General features: G+C 39.6%; 1 protein-coding gene and 1 long non-coding RNA gene across 4 annotated transcripts in view; one reads left to right on the top strand and one right to left on the bottom strand.

The window, feature by feature from the left end:
- Positions 1–13,696, top strand: part of UFM1 (ubiquitin fold modifier 1) — a 208,383-nt gene that overhangs the window by 113,537 nt on the left and 81,150 nt on the right. The window contains exon 7 of one of the 3 annotated variants that reach the window (XM_072797288.1): positions 9,582–9,645. The exons of 1 other annotated variant lie outside the window; for it this stretch is intronic. In XM_072797288.1, the coding sequence (XP_072653389.1) occupies positions 9,582–9,630 (49 nt within the window). In that variant the 3' untranslated portion in view covers positions 9,631–9,645. Of the gene's footprint in view, positions 1–6,296; positions 6,774–9,581; positions 9,646–13,696 lie in introns of those variants that run through there. One more of the 3 variants, XM_072797289.1, reaches the window with a different exon arrangement.
- LOC140616396 (uncharacterized) lies at positions 1,486–4,196 on the bottom strand. The gene is made up of 3 exons (XR_012016891.1): positions 4,069–4,196; positions 3,854–3,923; positions 1,486–1,828 (listed from the first exon to the last, which is right to left on the bottom strand). It is a non-coding gene; the product is annotated as an uncharacterized lncRNA (long non-coding RNA).

The raw sequence follows: 13,696 nt of genomic DNA, 5'->3' as shown, positions 1-13,696 counted from the left end.
ATTGTTGGGGTTTTTTCTTTCTTTCACTACTTTAAATATTCCACTCTACTCTTTTTTGTTGTTGTTGGCATGGTTTCTGATAAGAAGTCTACTGTAATTCTTACTTTTTTTTTCCTTTGTAAGTGGAGTTTTTTTTTTCTCTTGTTTCTTTCAAGATTTTCTTTTTGTCTTTAGTATTCTGTAATCTGAATGTGATTTGCTTCTATGAAATTTTTTTATATTCATCCTGCTTTGTGTTATCTGTGCCTCCTAGATTAATGGTTTGATGTCTATGATTAATTTTGGAAGATTCTCAACTATTGTTACCTCAAACATTTCTTCTGCTCCTTTCTTTCTTCTTCTATTATTCATACTGTGTCTATGTTGCACCTTGTAAATTTGTCCCATAATTCTTGAAGGCCTTGTTTTGATTTTTTAATTCTTTCTGGTTTAAGTATTTTATTTTGGAAAGTTTCTACTTATATATTTTCAAGCTTACATAGTCTTTTCTCAGTTCTACCTGGTCTTTGAGAGCATCAAAAGCATCCTTGATTTTTTTTCTCTTCAAAAGCATTCTTCATTTCTATTATAGTGTCTTGATTATTAGCATTTCATTTGACTCCTTCGTAGAATATGTCTGCTTACTTTAGCCATGTATGCTTGTATGTTACCTACTCTTCATTAGAGCCCCTAACCAACTAATCATATGAGTTTACATTTCCTACCTACTAATTTACTAATTCCAAAACTTGCATCATATTTGAAACTAGCATTGAGTCTTCTTATGTTCTCTTCAGGCTTTTTTTTTTTTTTCTTATCTTTTGACATGCTTTGTAATTTTTTTTGAAAACTGGAAATGATGTATTAAGTAATAGGAAATGAGATAAATGGGCCTGTAGCTTTCATTTGGTCAGGAGATGAGTTATATTTAATGATCATTCTAGCTGTAAGTACTGGAAACCTCAATATTGCCTGACATCTTTATTTTTGGTTACCCCATAATCTTTGAGCTTCCCTAAGAACTCATTATTAAGTAGAGTCTGCATCTTATACCTCTTTACAGTGTTATTATACTGGAGCCCTATTGATTTGGTTGTCAGACATGAGGAAGGGAAGCCTTATAGAATGAAATAGTGAAATCTCCACCTTTTAATGGTTCTGTGTCCCTGGGCTGTGACCTTCTCGGGTGTTTATTAACTTTTTCTTTCTCTTAAGTGAGACAGAAAGACTAGAGGGCACTGGAGTTGAGGAATTGCCCTTCTTTCAGGCTGAATAAGGATCTGGTAAAGTCTTTTCCCTTAGAGAACAGACCTTTGTTATGGAAAATACTCTGTGTGCATTTTGAAATAGTTACTTTTCTCTTCCCCCTGCCAGAAACATGAGGGTATTATTCTTGGACCTTCACCAAAAGAATCTGGGGATGGGAGGTTCCTTGAGATCCCCACAAAGACTGTCAACAGTTCTCACTTTTTTTTTTTTAACTTTTATTTATTTATGATAGTCACAGAGAGAGAGAGAGGCAGAGACACAGGCAGAGGGAGAAGCAGGCTCCATGCACCGGGAGCCCGACGTGGTATTCGATCCCGGGTCTCCAGGATCGCACCCTGGGCCAAAGGCAGGCGCCAAACCGCTGCGCCACCCAGGGATCCCTAGTTCTCACTTTTAACTTTGTTCACAGTCTTCAGCAATTCATCAAAATTGCTATTTAAGTGTTCCTACCAGTTTATAACTTCAGCAACATCCACTCTGTGTAAGTCAACTTCAACTGTGATTCTCTATCTTCTTTGACTCTGTGTTTATCTTCCTTCCCAAGTTTTGGAGTGACAGCTTTTCCCGGGAACGCAAGTCTCTGATGGGCCCAAGAAAAGTCATTAATTTTCAGTTTGTTCAGTTTTTTTCTGGTTATAATGATAAATAGATACTTCTCAAGCTCTTTATGTGTCAGAGCTGAAATAAGCTAGTTATTTCTTTTGAATTTAATAGAAAACATGGTACCCTTATATCACTGTAAAACAGACAATAGTGAAAGTAATGCCATGTAATATAACAAACAGCTTTTGCACAATATGAAAAGTATAATAAAAGAGAAAAATAAGATTTCTTCATTAAATAATCTACACTGATCACTGAAACTTTACTGATGAATGAGACAGTTCTTCAGGCTTCAAGTAAAATATTGGCCATCATGGAAGGCTGGCATATAGATAAGCAGTTAGTGCTCAGTTCCCCAACAGATCGGTACAGGAGCACATGAAAATCACCATTTGTTTTTGCCTAATATTTTACATAAATGTATGTTACATGCAAAGCTTTATTTCGTGCTGGCCAGGGAGTTGAATCCAGTAGTGTAAACAGGGAAAGAGAGAAAAAGGAAGAAAGAAGGAAAAGAAAAAAGAAGTAAACAAGAAAAGTGATTCATTTTTGCATAGTATGATTTTTTTTTTACTTTTTGAAACTATTAAATTCATGTATTAATTCTGATGTGTTATCAGAAAAAAGATTGGATGTTAGGGATACTCAAAAGCAGATGTCTTGGAGAAGATGATGCCTAAATAGGGTCACAGAAGGTGAGCAGGAATGAAAAGACAAAAGGAACTGAGGAAACGAATTCCTGAAAAAAATGTAAAAAAGGAGTAAGGACATGAATTACTGGAAAAGTAAACAGCATAAATTGAAATTGCAAATCACAGTAGAACTGAGTTGAATTTTTGAAATACAACAAAATGGTAAGAATCAATAGGTAATACATGGGATAGTGTTCAGCAGATTTTAAATGATTGTTGCTGAATGGCTTTGAGACATTAGTAAAAGCTATGGACTTCTCCCCAGAAGTCATGTCCATCTACGCAAAATCGTGTGTTACAATTTTATGGCATATATTTAGTCACTGAAGCCAATCGAGATCATATTGGGCGATAGATGGGCACCATGAATGGGTTCAAAAAGAAAACCTGGGGAAAGGCCAAATTTAAGGAGAAGGCAGTAAAGGAAGAGCTCATAAAAAGACTGAGAAGAAATGATCAGAGCAAAAGAAGGAAAACCAGAAGAGATTTTGTCATTTAAAACAGTGTTGCAATAAATTCTGTCAGCCAACTGTCTCAAATATGACAGAGAGGTTCATAGAGACAGTGACTGAGTTTTTTTTGGATCTGAAATTATTGAAGTCATTAGGTGACCTTTACCCATGCAGTTATACTGGGATAGTGACTATATATAGTAGATTTATGTGGATTATATAGTGGTTGGGAAATGAGTAAGTGGAGATTGTGAGCAAGAGAATTTGGGCTTAGCTGAAGAGAGAATGATAGAATGTGTAAAACAGTATATGATCAAAGAAGGAATAGCTATTTTCAAATGGAGAAATTTGACCTTGTTCATAGGTTGGAAGGAGGCAAATGGAAAGAAAAATGCTGAGGAAATGGGTAGAAAAGTATGTAAGTGGCCAAATGAAGTCCCAAAGAGAGCTGGAAGGAGTGGCTTGAGGCTGCAGATGCACACTAGATAAACAGGAAGAGAAGACTGACAATTTAAAGGCTAATCAGACAGCTCTAGGGGCAATAAAATCTAAAAAAAAAAAAAATCATCTGGATAAAGTGGCTTAATATGGGCCCATCTTTTGTCCTTTTTTTAAAAAAAAAATTTATTTATTCATGAGAGACACACACAGAGAGAGAGGCAAAGATATAGGCAGAGGGAAGCAGGCTCCCTGTAAAGAGCACGATGTGGGACCCTGGGATCACAACCTAAGCCAAAGGCAAACGCTCAACCACTGAGCCACCCAGGTGTCTCTGCTCTTGTCTTATTCAGAGATAGATTCCCTGAAATCTATCCATATTGTGAAATTCCATATTAAGCCATAAAACTTCTGACTTACTTGGAGCTTGGGTTAAGAAAACATTCCAGGGCAACTCTTTCCCACTGTATGTCTTCTTTTTGTTCTTGCTCTAAAATAGACATTGCTATGGGTGAATAGCTCTGAAAAACTATCATAAAGAATGTACTGCAGTCAAATATCATCATCCCTTACTAGCCTGATTTTAGAGGACAGCTACCTACAGAACTTTTTTTTTTTTTTTAATCACCACTCACCTCATGACCCACGTGTTCTCTCCAGTATTGCAAGAATCAGATCCTGGGAACACCACTTACATTACTTTTAGCAAGAATCCGCATGAGATAAGCAGAAACCATCTTCTCTCAGCAGTGACAGAGCAATGCTTGCCCCGTGACCTGACGTTTTTTAGCAGCTGGGCCACACACCTGGTGATCTCTGTGATGCAGACAGTGAGACCTTCCAGCTTTTCCTTTAGATCATGCCCTAGGGTGACTTCTTGAGTCCTTGAGAGCTACTCACCAAAGGAAGATCTACAGTTGGCTTTGCCTGAGTGTCGCAGCGCTGGCTCTTCCAAAGGCTTTCAGACCACTTGAGATAAACTCTTATTGCTTGAAACACCCAGAGTGGATTCTCTTTCTCAGACCAAATGCTGATGAAATCGCCCTGTGGCTGGAGGTAAGAGGTTGAGCTGTAAACGCAGTGGTTTACCGGTCTCAGGCTCTCTCCTGCCACACTTAGCTCCTTCAGGTCATGCTGCATATCCGCTATACCCTGCACACACTCGTTTTCTGAATATAGTATCATTGCAAATATGTTGAATAGATTCTGGTAGGCTCTAGTACGGATGGCCTGTCATGAACCTAAGCGAATTGTTACCCAGATGTCTTATTTTTGAAAACCCATTGAGGCTCCATTTTGGGAGACACTGTGTGGAGGCCGAGAAAATCAAGGCCGTTCCACTTTAAGTTCAGCGTTAGCGCACGTCCAGCCATCCCAGGCCCCGGTGAAGAAGAGCTGAACCTTACCTTACTCCAGTTACAGGAAGAAAACAGCTTACAGCTTGAAGTCCTAGAAAGCCCCGTATTAGAATAAAAACAGAGTCCAAGCCAGTGGCAGGAAGCCCCATATCAGAATGAGAACAGAGCTCAATGCCCTTGAGAGCCCCATATCAGAATGTAAACAGAACTTGAGGAATTGCTCCAGCCCCCCCCCCCCCCCCGCTTCTGGAGGTCCCCCAGACCAGCCCATAAAACTCAGCTGGAAGCACCTCGGGGGCCAGGTCCCTGCTCCGCGGTGTGGGGCGCACCTGGACCCAGGCCCGAGCTTGTAATAAACCCTCGTGTGTTTGCATCGGGGTCGGCTCCTCGGGGGTTTCTCGGATTCGCGATCTGGGGCACAACAAGTGGGTGTGATTCCTGCCCACAACGTGGGCCCCTTGGCTGGCCGAGAATGGGAGCCCGAGGGGGCTGCTTCAGCCCGTGAGGCTCTGCAGGACGCCCCGCCCCGGCCCGCCTGCTCCGCTCCGCCTGCTCCCGGGGCCGCGCGGTCTGCCTCGAAGGGGGTTCAGGGGGTTCCTGGGAGAGGGCCCGGGCAGCCTCTACCGGGGCCAGCGCTGCGGGGGGGGATGCGCCGCCTCGGGGCGCCTGGTAGGACTGTGCGGGGCTGGCACAGACTGGGAAGAGGAGAGTGGGAAGGGGACTGCTGGACAGGAACACGGGACCCTGATTGTCCGCGTCCCCAACCCTCCGCCGCTCCAATTCTGCGCCACCCTCAGAGAGTCTAGGCCATTTCTACATGAGTATGATAAAGTGTATGAGTTTAAAAGGAGATAGAGAAAAAAAAAAACCATTTTGGATGCTTTCCTATCACTAATTTAGTGTTCCAATCTAAGTCATTCATTCGGAGTTTATATTAGGCTGCATTCGCTGAGCAAAATTATAAGCATTTTTGGTAAAGCTGTCCCTTCCAAATGATGCCTCCTGGGGTGGTTTATTAAGAGAGTGGTGATTTCAAAGTAATAACAGAGTTTTGAAAATTAAAGAGACAATTAATAAATATATGTATGTGCCATATCTTCCCCCCTGCCAATTCATCCTATATACTGCTGTCAGAAGATTTCTTTATAAAAGTGTTTCTGATTATGGCATCACTGTGCTAAAATGAATATAGAATAAATTACAGACTCCTCACCACAGCATGTAAGTTTTTCTATGATCTATGCCTTCTTTTACCTTTCCACACATTTATTTTCTTTTAACACACCTACCCATCTAAAAAGACTAGACCACTGGCCATAAGCAGCAAGACCATGACAAATCTAAGCTGTCAGCTCAAGCTTTTCCCTTTCATCTATCCTTATCAGGATCCCCCTCAGCCACTCAATAGGTCCCAGCCCAAACATGATTTCACCGTAAATATATTTTGACTACCTCAGCTCCCTTATTTAAATTCTCAAAGGACTTTTTCTTTATTACTGTTACAGGTTTGAGGCAATGACAGAGTGAGAAAAGGCAGTTAAAACCACAGACTAGAATCTAATCTAGAATGACAAGACTGACGATACAGATTTTGGAACCTACTTCATAGAAGCAATGAATGAAAGTACTAGAAGTGATTATGGCTTGGCAAATAAGCATTTTAGTGGAATTTCAATGTATGCTCTCTTAGTCTGTATTTGGGACTCCAGAATGGAAGATACTAGGCTTGAAATATACAACTTTAAAACAATGAACCTAATCACTCAACAAAAATAGTTCAGTCCATTAAACTGTGATCTCCTGGGATGCCTCTGTGGCTCAGTGATTGAGCATCTGCCGTAGCCTCAGGGAGTCATCCTGGGGTCCAGGATTGAGTCCCACATCGGGCTCCCTGCATGGAGCCTGCCTCTCCCTCTGCCTGTGTCTCTGCTTCTCTCTGTGTGTCTCTCATTAATACATAAATAAAATCTTAAAAAAAAAACAATAAACTGATCTCTTTATCTTTTGTGATAATTGCCCATTAAAGAAGCTGTCTCTTTCATGTTGGTAAATCACCCCCCCCCCCCTTTTTAAGCTGGGCTTACTTCTTTTACTTTTTTTCGAGATAATTTAAGCATGTTGATAAAGACTATCTTTAGATTTTCAAAGCATCTTCTTACTGAAATATGGTTCTGATTATTTATTCATCCATGCATTTATTCCCTCTGCTCTTGAGAATATTTAACATACAAAGTTCATTGGCAGGAATTGGAAGTAGGAAAGACTCATTAGTTTGAACAAAAACAATGGCTCTGGCTGACTGGACCAGAGATTTCCAAGAGAAATATTGGGAGAAAGGATTTCTAAGGCCACATGAAGTCAGATCATAAAAGACCTTAGATAATTAGCCAAAAGGTTCTGAATCATTCAGGGGGCAAAGGGAATTTAATACAACTTTTGATCAGGAAAATAAGATGATCAGGGATAAGATTTAGAAAAAAGTGTGACTAATAAAGGTAAATTGTTGTAATGTAGGGAAATCCTTTGGCATCTATCACAACCATCTGTGTGATAGAGTGACAATATAGTAGAAAGGAAAAGAAAGGGAAAGAGAGATTTTTGGAGGTAGGTACTCGTAGTCTACACTAATTTGGAAACTGATTAGATTCATGGGACACAGACAAGGTTGACCACAAAATTTGCAGGACCCAGTGAGAATGAATGAGGTCCAAACTGTGGATCCTCTTGTTCAAAAGGCAGAAAAAAAGTACTACTAAGTTACTAAAATATAAATCCTTTCCATTTAAGATAGTTCATTATTCATAAATGTAAGAAGGGTAATGGAGATACAGAAGTAAAAAAGTAAACTTCAAAATCAAAAAAGATATTTTGACCTCATAATTTTATGTAATATAATAAAAATATTAAAGTGCTGCATTACTCTTGGCAAATTCAAGATCTCGGCTAGTTTTTTGATAATTTTTAATTTTGAGAAGCATCTTTATGCTGATGCAACTATTATGGGACTATTAAGAACAATTTACTGGCTGTGAAAACATCGGGATAACTTTTTTAAAGTGAAGTATAATTGACATATGTTGTATTAGTTTCTGGTGTACAACACAGTGAATTAACAATTCTATACATTACAATACTCATTACCATTAAGTGTAGTTACCACTTGTCACATTGGGATAAATTTCTGATAAATTATTACAAAACACACATTTTTTTAAATATATTTTTTTAAATTTTTATTTATTTATGATAGTCACAGAGAGAGAAAGAGAGGCAGAGACACAGGCAGAGGGAGAAGCAGGCTCCATGCACCGGGAGCCCGACGTGGGAATCGATCCTGGGTCTCCAGGATCGCGCCCTAGGCCAAAGGCATGCGCCAAACCGCTGCGCCACCCAGGGATCCCCATTTTGTTTTTTTTTAAAAGATGTATTTATTTATTTGAGGAGGAAGGGGCAGAAAGAGAGAAAAACTTAGGCAGATACCACATTCAGCACAGATCTCGAGTCTGGACTTGATCTCACAAACCTGAGATCATGACCTGAACCAAAACCAACAATTGGAAGTTTAACCAACAGCTCCTCCCTGGTACCCTCCAAACATACACTTTACTATAGCTAGAATTGAGGGGTGTGGGGGAATAATTGTTCTAAAAAATTTAACTCTTCATACTAATTAATTTTGTGTAATTCTGAATTTATTTTTAAATGTATATTTTTACAAGAGCATTTTAACAATTCCTCTGACATCTCTTGTAACTTGAGGTCATTCAAGAAACTGAAAATGTATATAATTTTATACAATTCAAAATACCTACTTGTGCATTTTATTGCTATATTTTCAATTATAAAGAAATATTAATTTCGAAGTTGTGCTTTGGGGGCACCTGGGTGGCTCAGTTGGTTAAGCATCTGCCTTCGGCTGAGGTCATGATCCCAGGGTACTGGGATCGAGCCCATCAGGCACCCTGCTTAATGGGGAGCCTCCTTTTCCCTCTCCCTCTGTGGCTCCCTCTGATTCTCTCTCTCTCTGTCAAATAAATAAATAAAATCTTTTTAAAAACTGTCTTTTGTTAATAATTTGTTCTTTGAAACTTTATTGAAAATGTTCTTTTCTATTGAAAGTGATGATCTTCAAATTTAACTTCTGTTTCTAAGCTTGTGGACATTTGCTTTGCAGTGTTATAGCACTTTTCAAAACCAGCCATTCTATAATTTTTTAAGAATTTTGATAACTCCCTGATATGCTTTATTGCAATATTCATATGTATGCAATCTATGTGTAATATTTATTGAAAGTTTACTTCCTGGGTACTGCAGTTCCTGTCCCAGACTCCAACTGGAGTGTTAACATTTGCAGACAGGCAAAAAGGGACATATGTCCCAAGGGACAGGGTCTGGGGACAGACGGGCAAGCCTGCCTCCCATGTGGGGCTTGGTGCTGCCCCCAAGTGGAGCCTCTTCTTCCTCCCACAGAAGGTCACTGCTGCAGGTATCATCTGTGTGACCACCACCAATCTGGAGTAGGCGCCACCATGTGACCCCCTCAGGGCCTCATGACCCAAGGACTTCCCTGAGGCATATGTGTGCCCTCCAGGATGACTGCCATGTTCACTGTGCCCACAAACGTTGCTGGGCCATAAGAGCGCCCTGCTGCCTGCCATAGCTCCTCTGCTCCTGCACCTGCTTTGTCCCAGCAGACTTCACTTACAAAACATAAGATCCAAATAAAATTAAGACTATCCAGATGGTGGGAGTAGAACATCAAACCAAATGTGGGGTGCTTCTTGTTATAGAGTCTTGTGTGACTGCATGGGTCAGACTCACCCTCCAAGTTGGCCCTGAGCACCGGAAAGAAGGGAGAATCAGAGATGGTTATGAACATGGGCACGTGAGTAAGTGGTGTGACTGGTAATAGAATCCAACCTTTGAAGAATTGGTTTTGAAGGTGTAAGATGGAAAGAGGCAGAAGGTAATGAGTTCAACTTTAATAATTAGCTGAGGTAAAGTACAAAACTAACCAAAGTTTAAGCAATAAGCTCTTTAAAGTCATTTGCCAGAAATGAGCAACTATGCAAGATGCTCCCTCCTCTTCCCCACTTCCTCTGCCCTGTCTTCCTTGGGCTCTCTTTCAGTTTGAGTCTCTCCTCTACCTTCCTGTTATGTCTCAGGGATAGAGTAATTCTGTTTTAGAGTAAGTCAGTTTTAAACATGTCTTCAAATTCTTGGAGAGTCCTCTGAAAGGAGTCAAGACTGCAACCAATAAAGTGCTTGCACACAGAAGCCATGTATTTCCTGCCTGCTTCTCTCGGAACACATTCTCCACATGTTTCACGGAACATGACTTCTCGGAACACAACACCAGGCTACCAGAAGCTCAAGACACATGGAGAGTGGAGGGGTAGGTGCTCCAGGCTATGCCCCTGGCTAAACCAAGCCTTGCAGTCATGGCAGCCCAGGTGTAAGTCCTTTGAATGAAAGAGCCTCCAGAGATTTCAGCCTCTAGCCTTAGTTAAGTCACCTTAGGTTTCAAGTCTTACCAACTTATGCCCCAGACATCCTAGAACAGACCACCTATCCTGTCCTGCTGCATTTGAATTCTCAGCCCATGAAATCCAGAAGCAAATTAAAATGGTTGTCTTACATCACTAAGTGCTAAATTAGATTGTAGCACAGTGATGGAAGCTGCAAAAACCTCTGTCTTCTACACAGGCTGGGGCAAAATCAGAATTTCTCTTTTTGATGGTGGGTAGGGGTGTGGGAAAAGCCAAATGTATTCATTTCTCTTCCAGCGTTACCAAGATATAACTGACATATAACATTGTATTAGTTTAAAGTGTACAACCCAATGATTTGATATATGTATATCCTGTAAAATGATCACCACAATTAGTTTAGTTATTGTCCATCATTACACAATTATGGAATTTTTTTCTCTTGTGATGATAACTTTTAACATCTACTCTCTTAGCAACTTACAAATATACAATCCAATATTATTAATTATAGTCTCCATGCTGTACATTATAACCTCGGAATTTATTTTTCTTAGAATTGGAAATTTGTACTTTTTGACCTCCTTCACTTGTTTTGCCCACTTCCACCGCACCTTCACCTTTGGCAACCACCAATCTGTGTGAGTGATGGATGTTAACACTGTATCTATGATTTTTTTTGGTTCTTTTTTTTTTTAAGATTCCACATATAAGTAAGATCATATAGTATTTTTCCCTCTCTATCTGACTGATTTCATTTAGCAGAATACCTTCAAGGTCCATCTGTGTTTTCCAAACAGCAGGATTTCCTTCTTTTGTACAACTGAATAATATTTCAATCTATTTAGCACATTTTCTTTATTCATTTTCTTCTCTGTTTCCTTTCAGCTCACTGAGATAAGCTGAGATATTTTAAAGACATTTACCAAAAAAAGATAAGAACAACAAAAAAATAATATAGGGGGTACAGAAAGTGCATTAAAAAATCTTTAAGTGGGATGCCAGGGTGGCCAGCAGTTGGGCATCTGCCTTCCGCTCAGGGCGTGATCCTGGGATCTGGGATCGAGTCCCACATCTGGGATGGAGTCCCACATCTGGCTCCTTGTGGGGAGCCTGCTTATGTCTGTGCCTCTCATAAATAAATAAAATGCTTAAAAAAAAAAGTCTTTAAGCCTACCAGAGTCAGATTTCTGATACTGGTATATCTAATTTGTTTGCAGGCATATAATTCATGTCATTGTATGAGAACCTATAGAAATCTGTTTTTTTTTTCATTTTTATTTATTTATGATAGGCACAGAGAGAGAGAGAGACAGAGGCAGAGACACATGCAGAGGGAGAAGCAGGCTCCATGCACCGGGAGCCCGACGTGGGATTCGATCCGGGGTCTCCAGTATTGCGCCCTGGGCCAAAGGCAGGCGCCAAACCACTGCGCCACCCAGGGATCCCCTAGAAATCTATTTTTAAATTCTTAAATTGTTTTCTACCACTGTTTATATTGTATCTCTTCTTCCCTAAGAAGATGCTATGCATAGGAGTATAGTCAATAATACTGTAATAGCTTTGTATGGTGATAGATGGTAACTAGACTTATTATGGGATCATTTTGTCATGTATTAAAAATAGCAAATCACTATGATGGACACCTGAAACCAACAGGATGTTGTATGTTGATTATACCTCAATTTAAAAATTAGATATTTAAAAAAATTAAAGGCAAGATGCTAAGTTCAAGTAATGGACCTTCAAGAGGATCAAGAGGAAAATACATTCCCAGATGAACACTGAATGCCGACATTCCTCTGTTGTACAGCTATCAATCCAGATTCAGAAAGTCTAGTTTCCATTCTTCTTTCCCCGCTAATCCTTTTTGGGGCAGGTCAGCTAAAGCTTTACCAAGAAAGTAACAATCTGGCCAGATCTTAAAGGACATCTTGTTCCTAATATAACATTGCGTTTTAACTAAACGGAATTTTTAAAAATTTTTAAATGATTTTAAAAAGGACACTCTGTTCCTGGGGAATAATTAACAGTCAAACAAATAATTTGAAGAAATGCATGGGGAAGACAAAGACCCAGAATGATAAAAGAAGAAGCCACAGCTGAGGAGGCAGTGCCACGTCATGTGTCCAGTGCAAGATGCTGGGTGGGGTCTGCCAACATGCTTCTTAAAGGCGTTGGCAATGTTCTCTGAGTGCAATGGGCTCAAAAAAGAGGGACTTCTATAATTCCTCAGCCAAAATGTGATAATCTTCTGCCAAACACATGAAGTATGATATTTATTTGGACCCAAAATGTACTTTCACAAACTTTATGTCATGGAAACATGCTTTTCGTCAAATAGCTGCTTGACATTTTCCATTTCAATATTTAATTATATAAGCCATTTTTAAACATAAATCATTTCAATCAAGTATGCAGAGTTCCTATAAAAAAGGCTTTTGAAACTTTCAATTTCATCCAATTCCCTTTCATTCATTGTGTTCTCTATATGATTTGAAAAATCAAGGCCATTTTTCAAACTTGAAAGACCATTTTACCTAATGAGCGTTAATAGAGCTTAACATGAGCAGCAATAAAAAGCCACTCAAAAACCCAAAAGGGAAACAGTGATTAAAGAAGTTTGATTTTGGAAAGATTAACCATATTATTTTAAACAGGAGGACCTATATGCTCCCTATGGCTGCCAGGTGTCTCTGCGTTTCTGTCTGTGCATATAGGAGGGGCAGGGATGGGGAGGAACTGGGGATTTGCGGCGACATGAAAAGGCAGTTGTAATTTCCAAAATTAGGCACAGGGGGCGCTTGGGTGGCTCAGTGTCTGACTTGATTTCAGCTCAGGTAGCAATCGCAGGATCCTGGGATGGAGCTCCGCATAGGGCTCGGCACCCAGTGGGGAGTCTGAGATTTTCTCTGTATCCCTCTCCTTCTGCAGCTCCCCCCACTCTCATTCTCCGTCTTGCTCTCTAAAATACATAAATAAAACTTTTTTTAAAAGTACAGGCAGAATATTTTGATTTTGAAAACTATTTTTATCCAATCCAAAAAGGTGGATTCCCTCTTGCCGCACATTTCTGAACATTGATTCATTCTTTATTGTCCTTGAAAATATCTATTGATATATCAGTCTTCTAGATGTCAGAGGACAATGACTCATTAGTCAAAAAAGAAACTCAAACTTGTCTCTGTAACTCACACTTCTGTGCAGCTTTTCACAAGAAGTTAACCGCAAATATTGCAATGCCAGAACACAAATCCTTTATGCTTGAATTTCATTTGAAATTCATGAGAAATTTATCCATAAAATAAGCTTAAACATACTTTTGGACTCTGTGAATCTATTCTAAGATGACAACTGCCAAAAATATTTTGCCTAAGTCTAATTATCTTTCTATTGAATGGAGAAAACATCACCAT

This window comes from Canis lupus, chromosome 24 (assembly GCF_048164855.1).
Source record: "Canis lupus baileyi chromosome 24, mCanLup2.hap1, whole genome shotgun sequence".
Classification (NCBI taxonomy): domain Eukaryota; kingdom Metazoa; phylum Chordata; class Mammalia; order Carnivora; family Canidae; genus Canis; species Canis lupus.
This window is presented reverse-complemented; position numbering and strand designations above follow the sequence as displayed.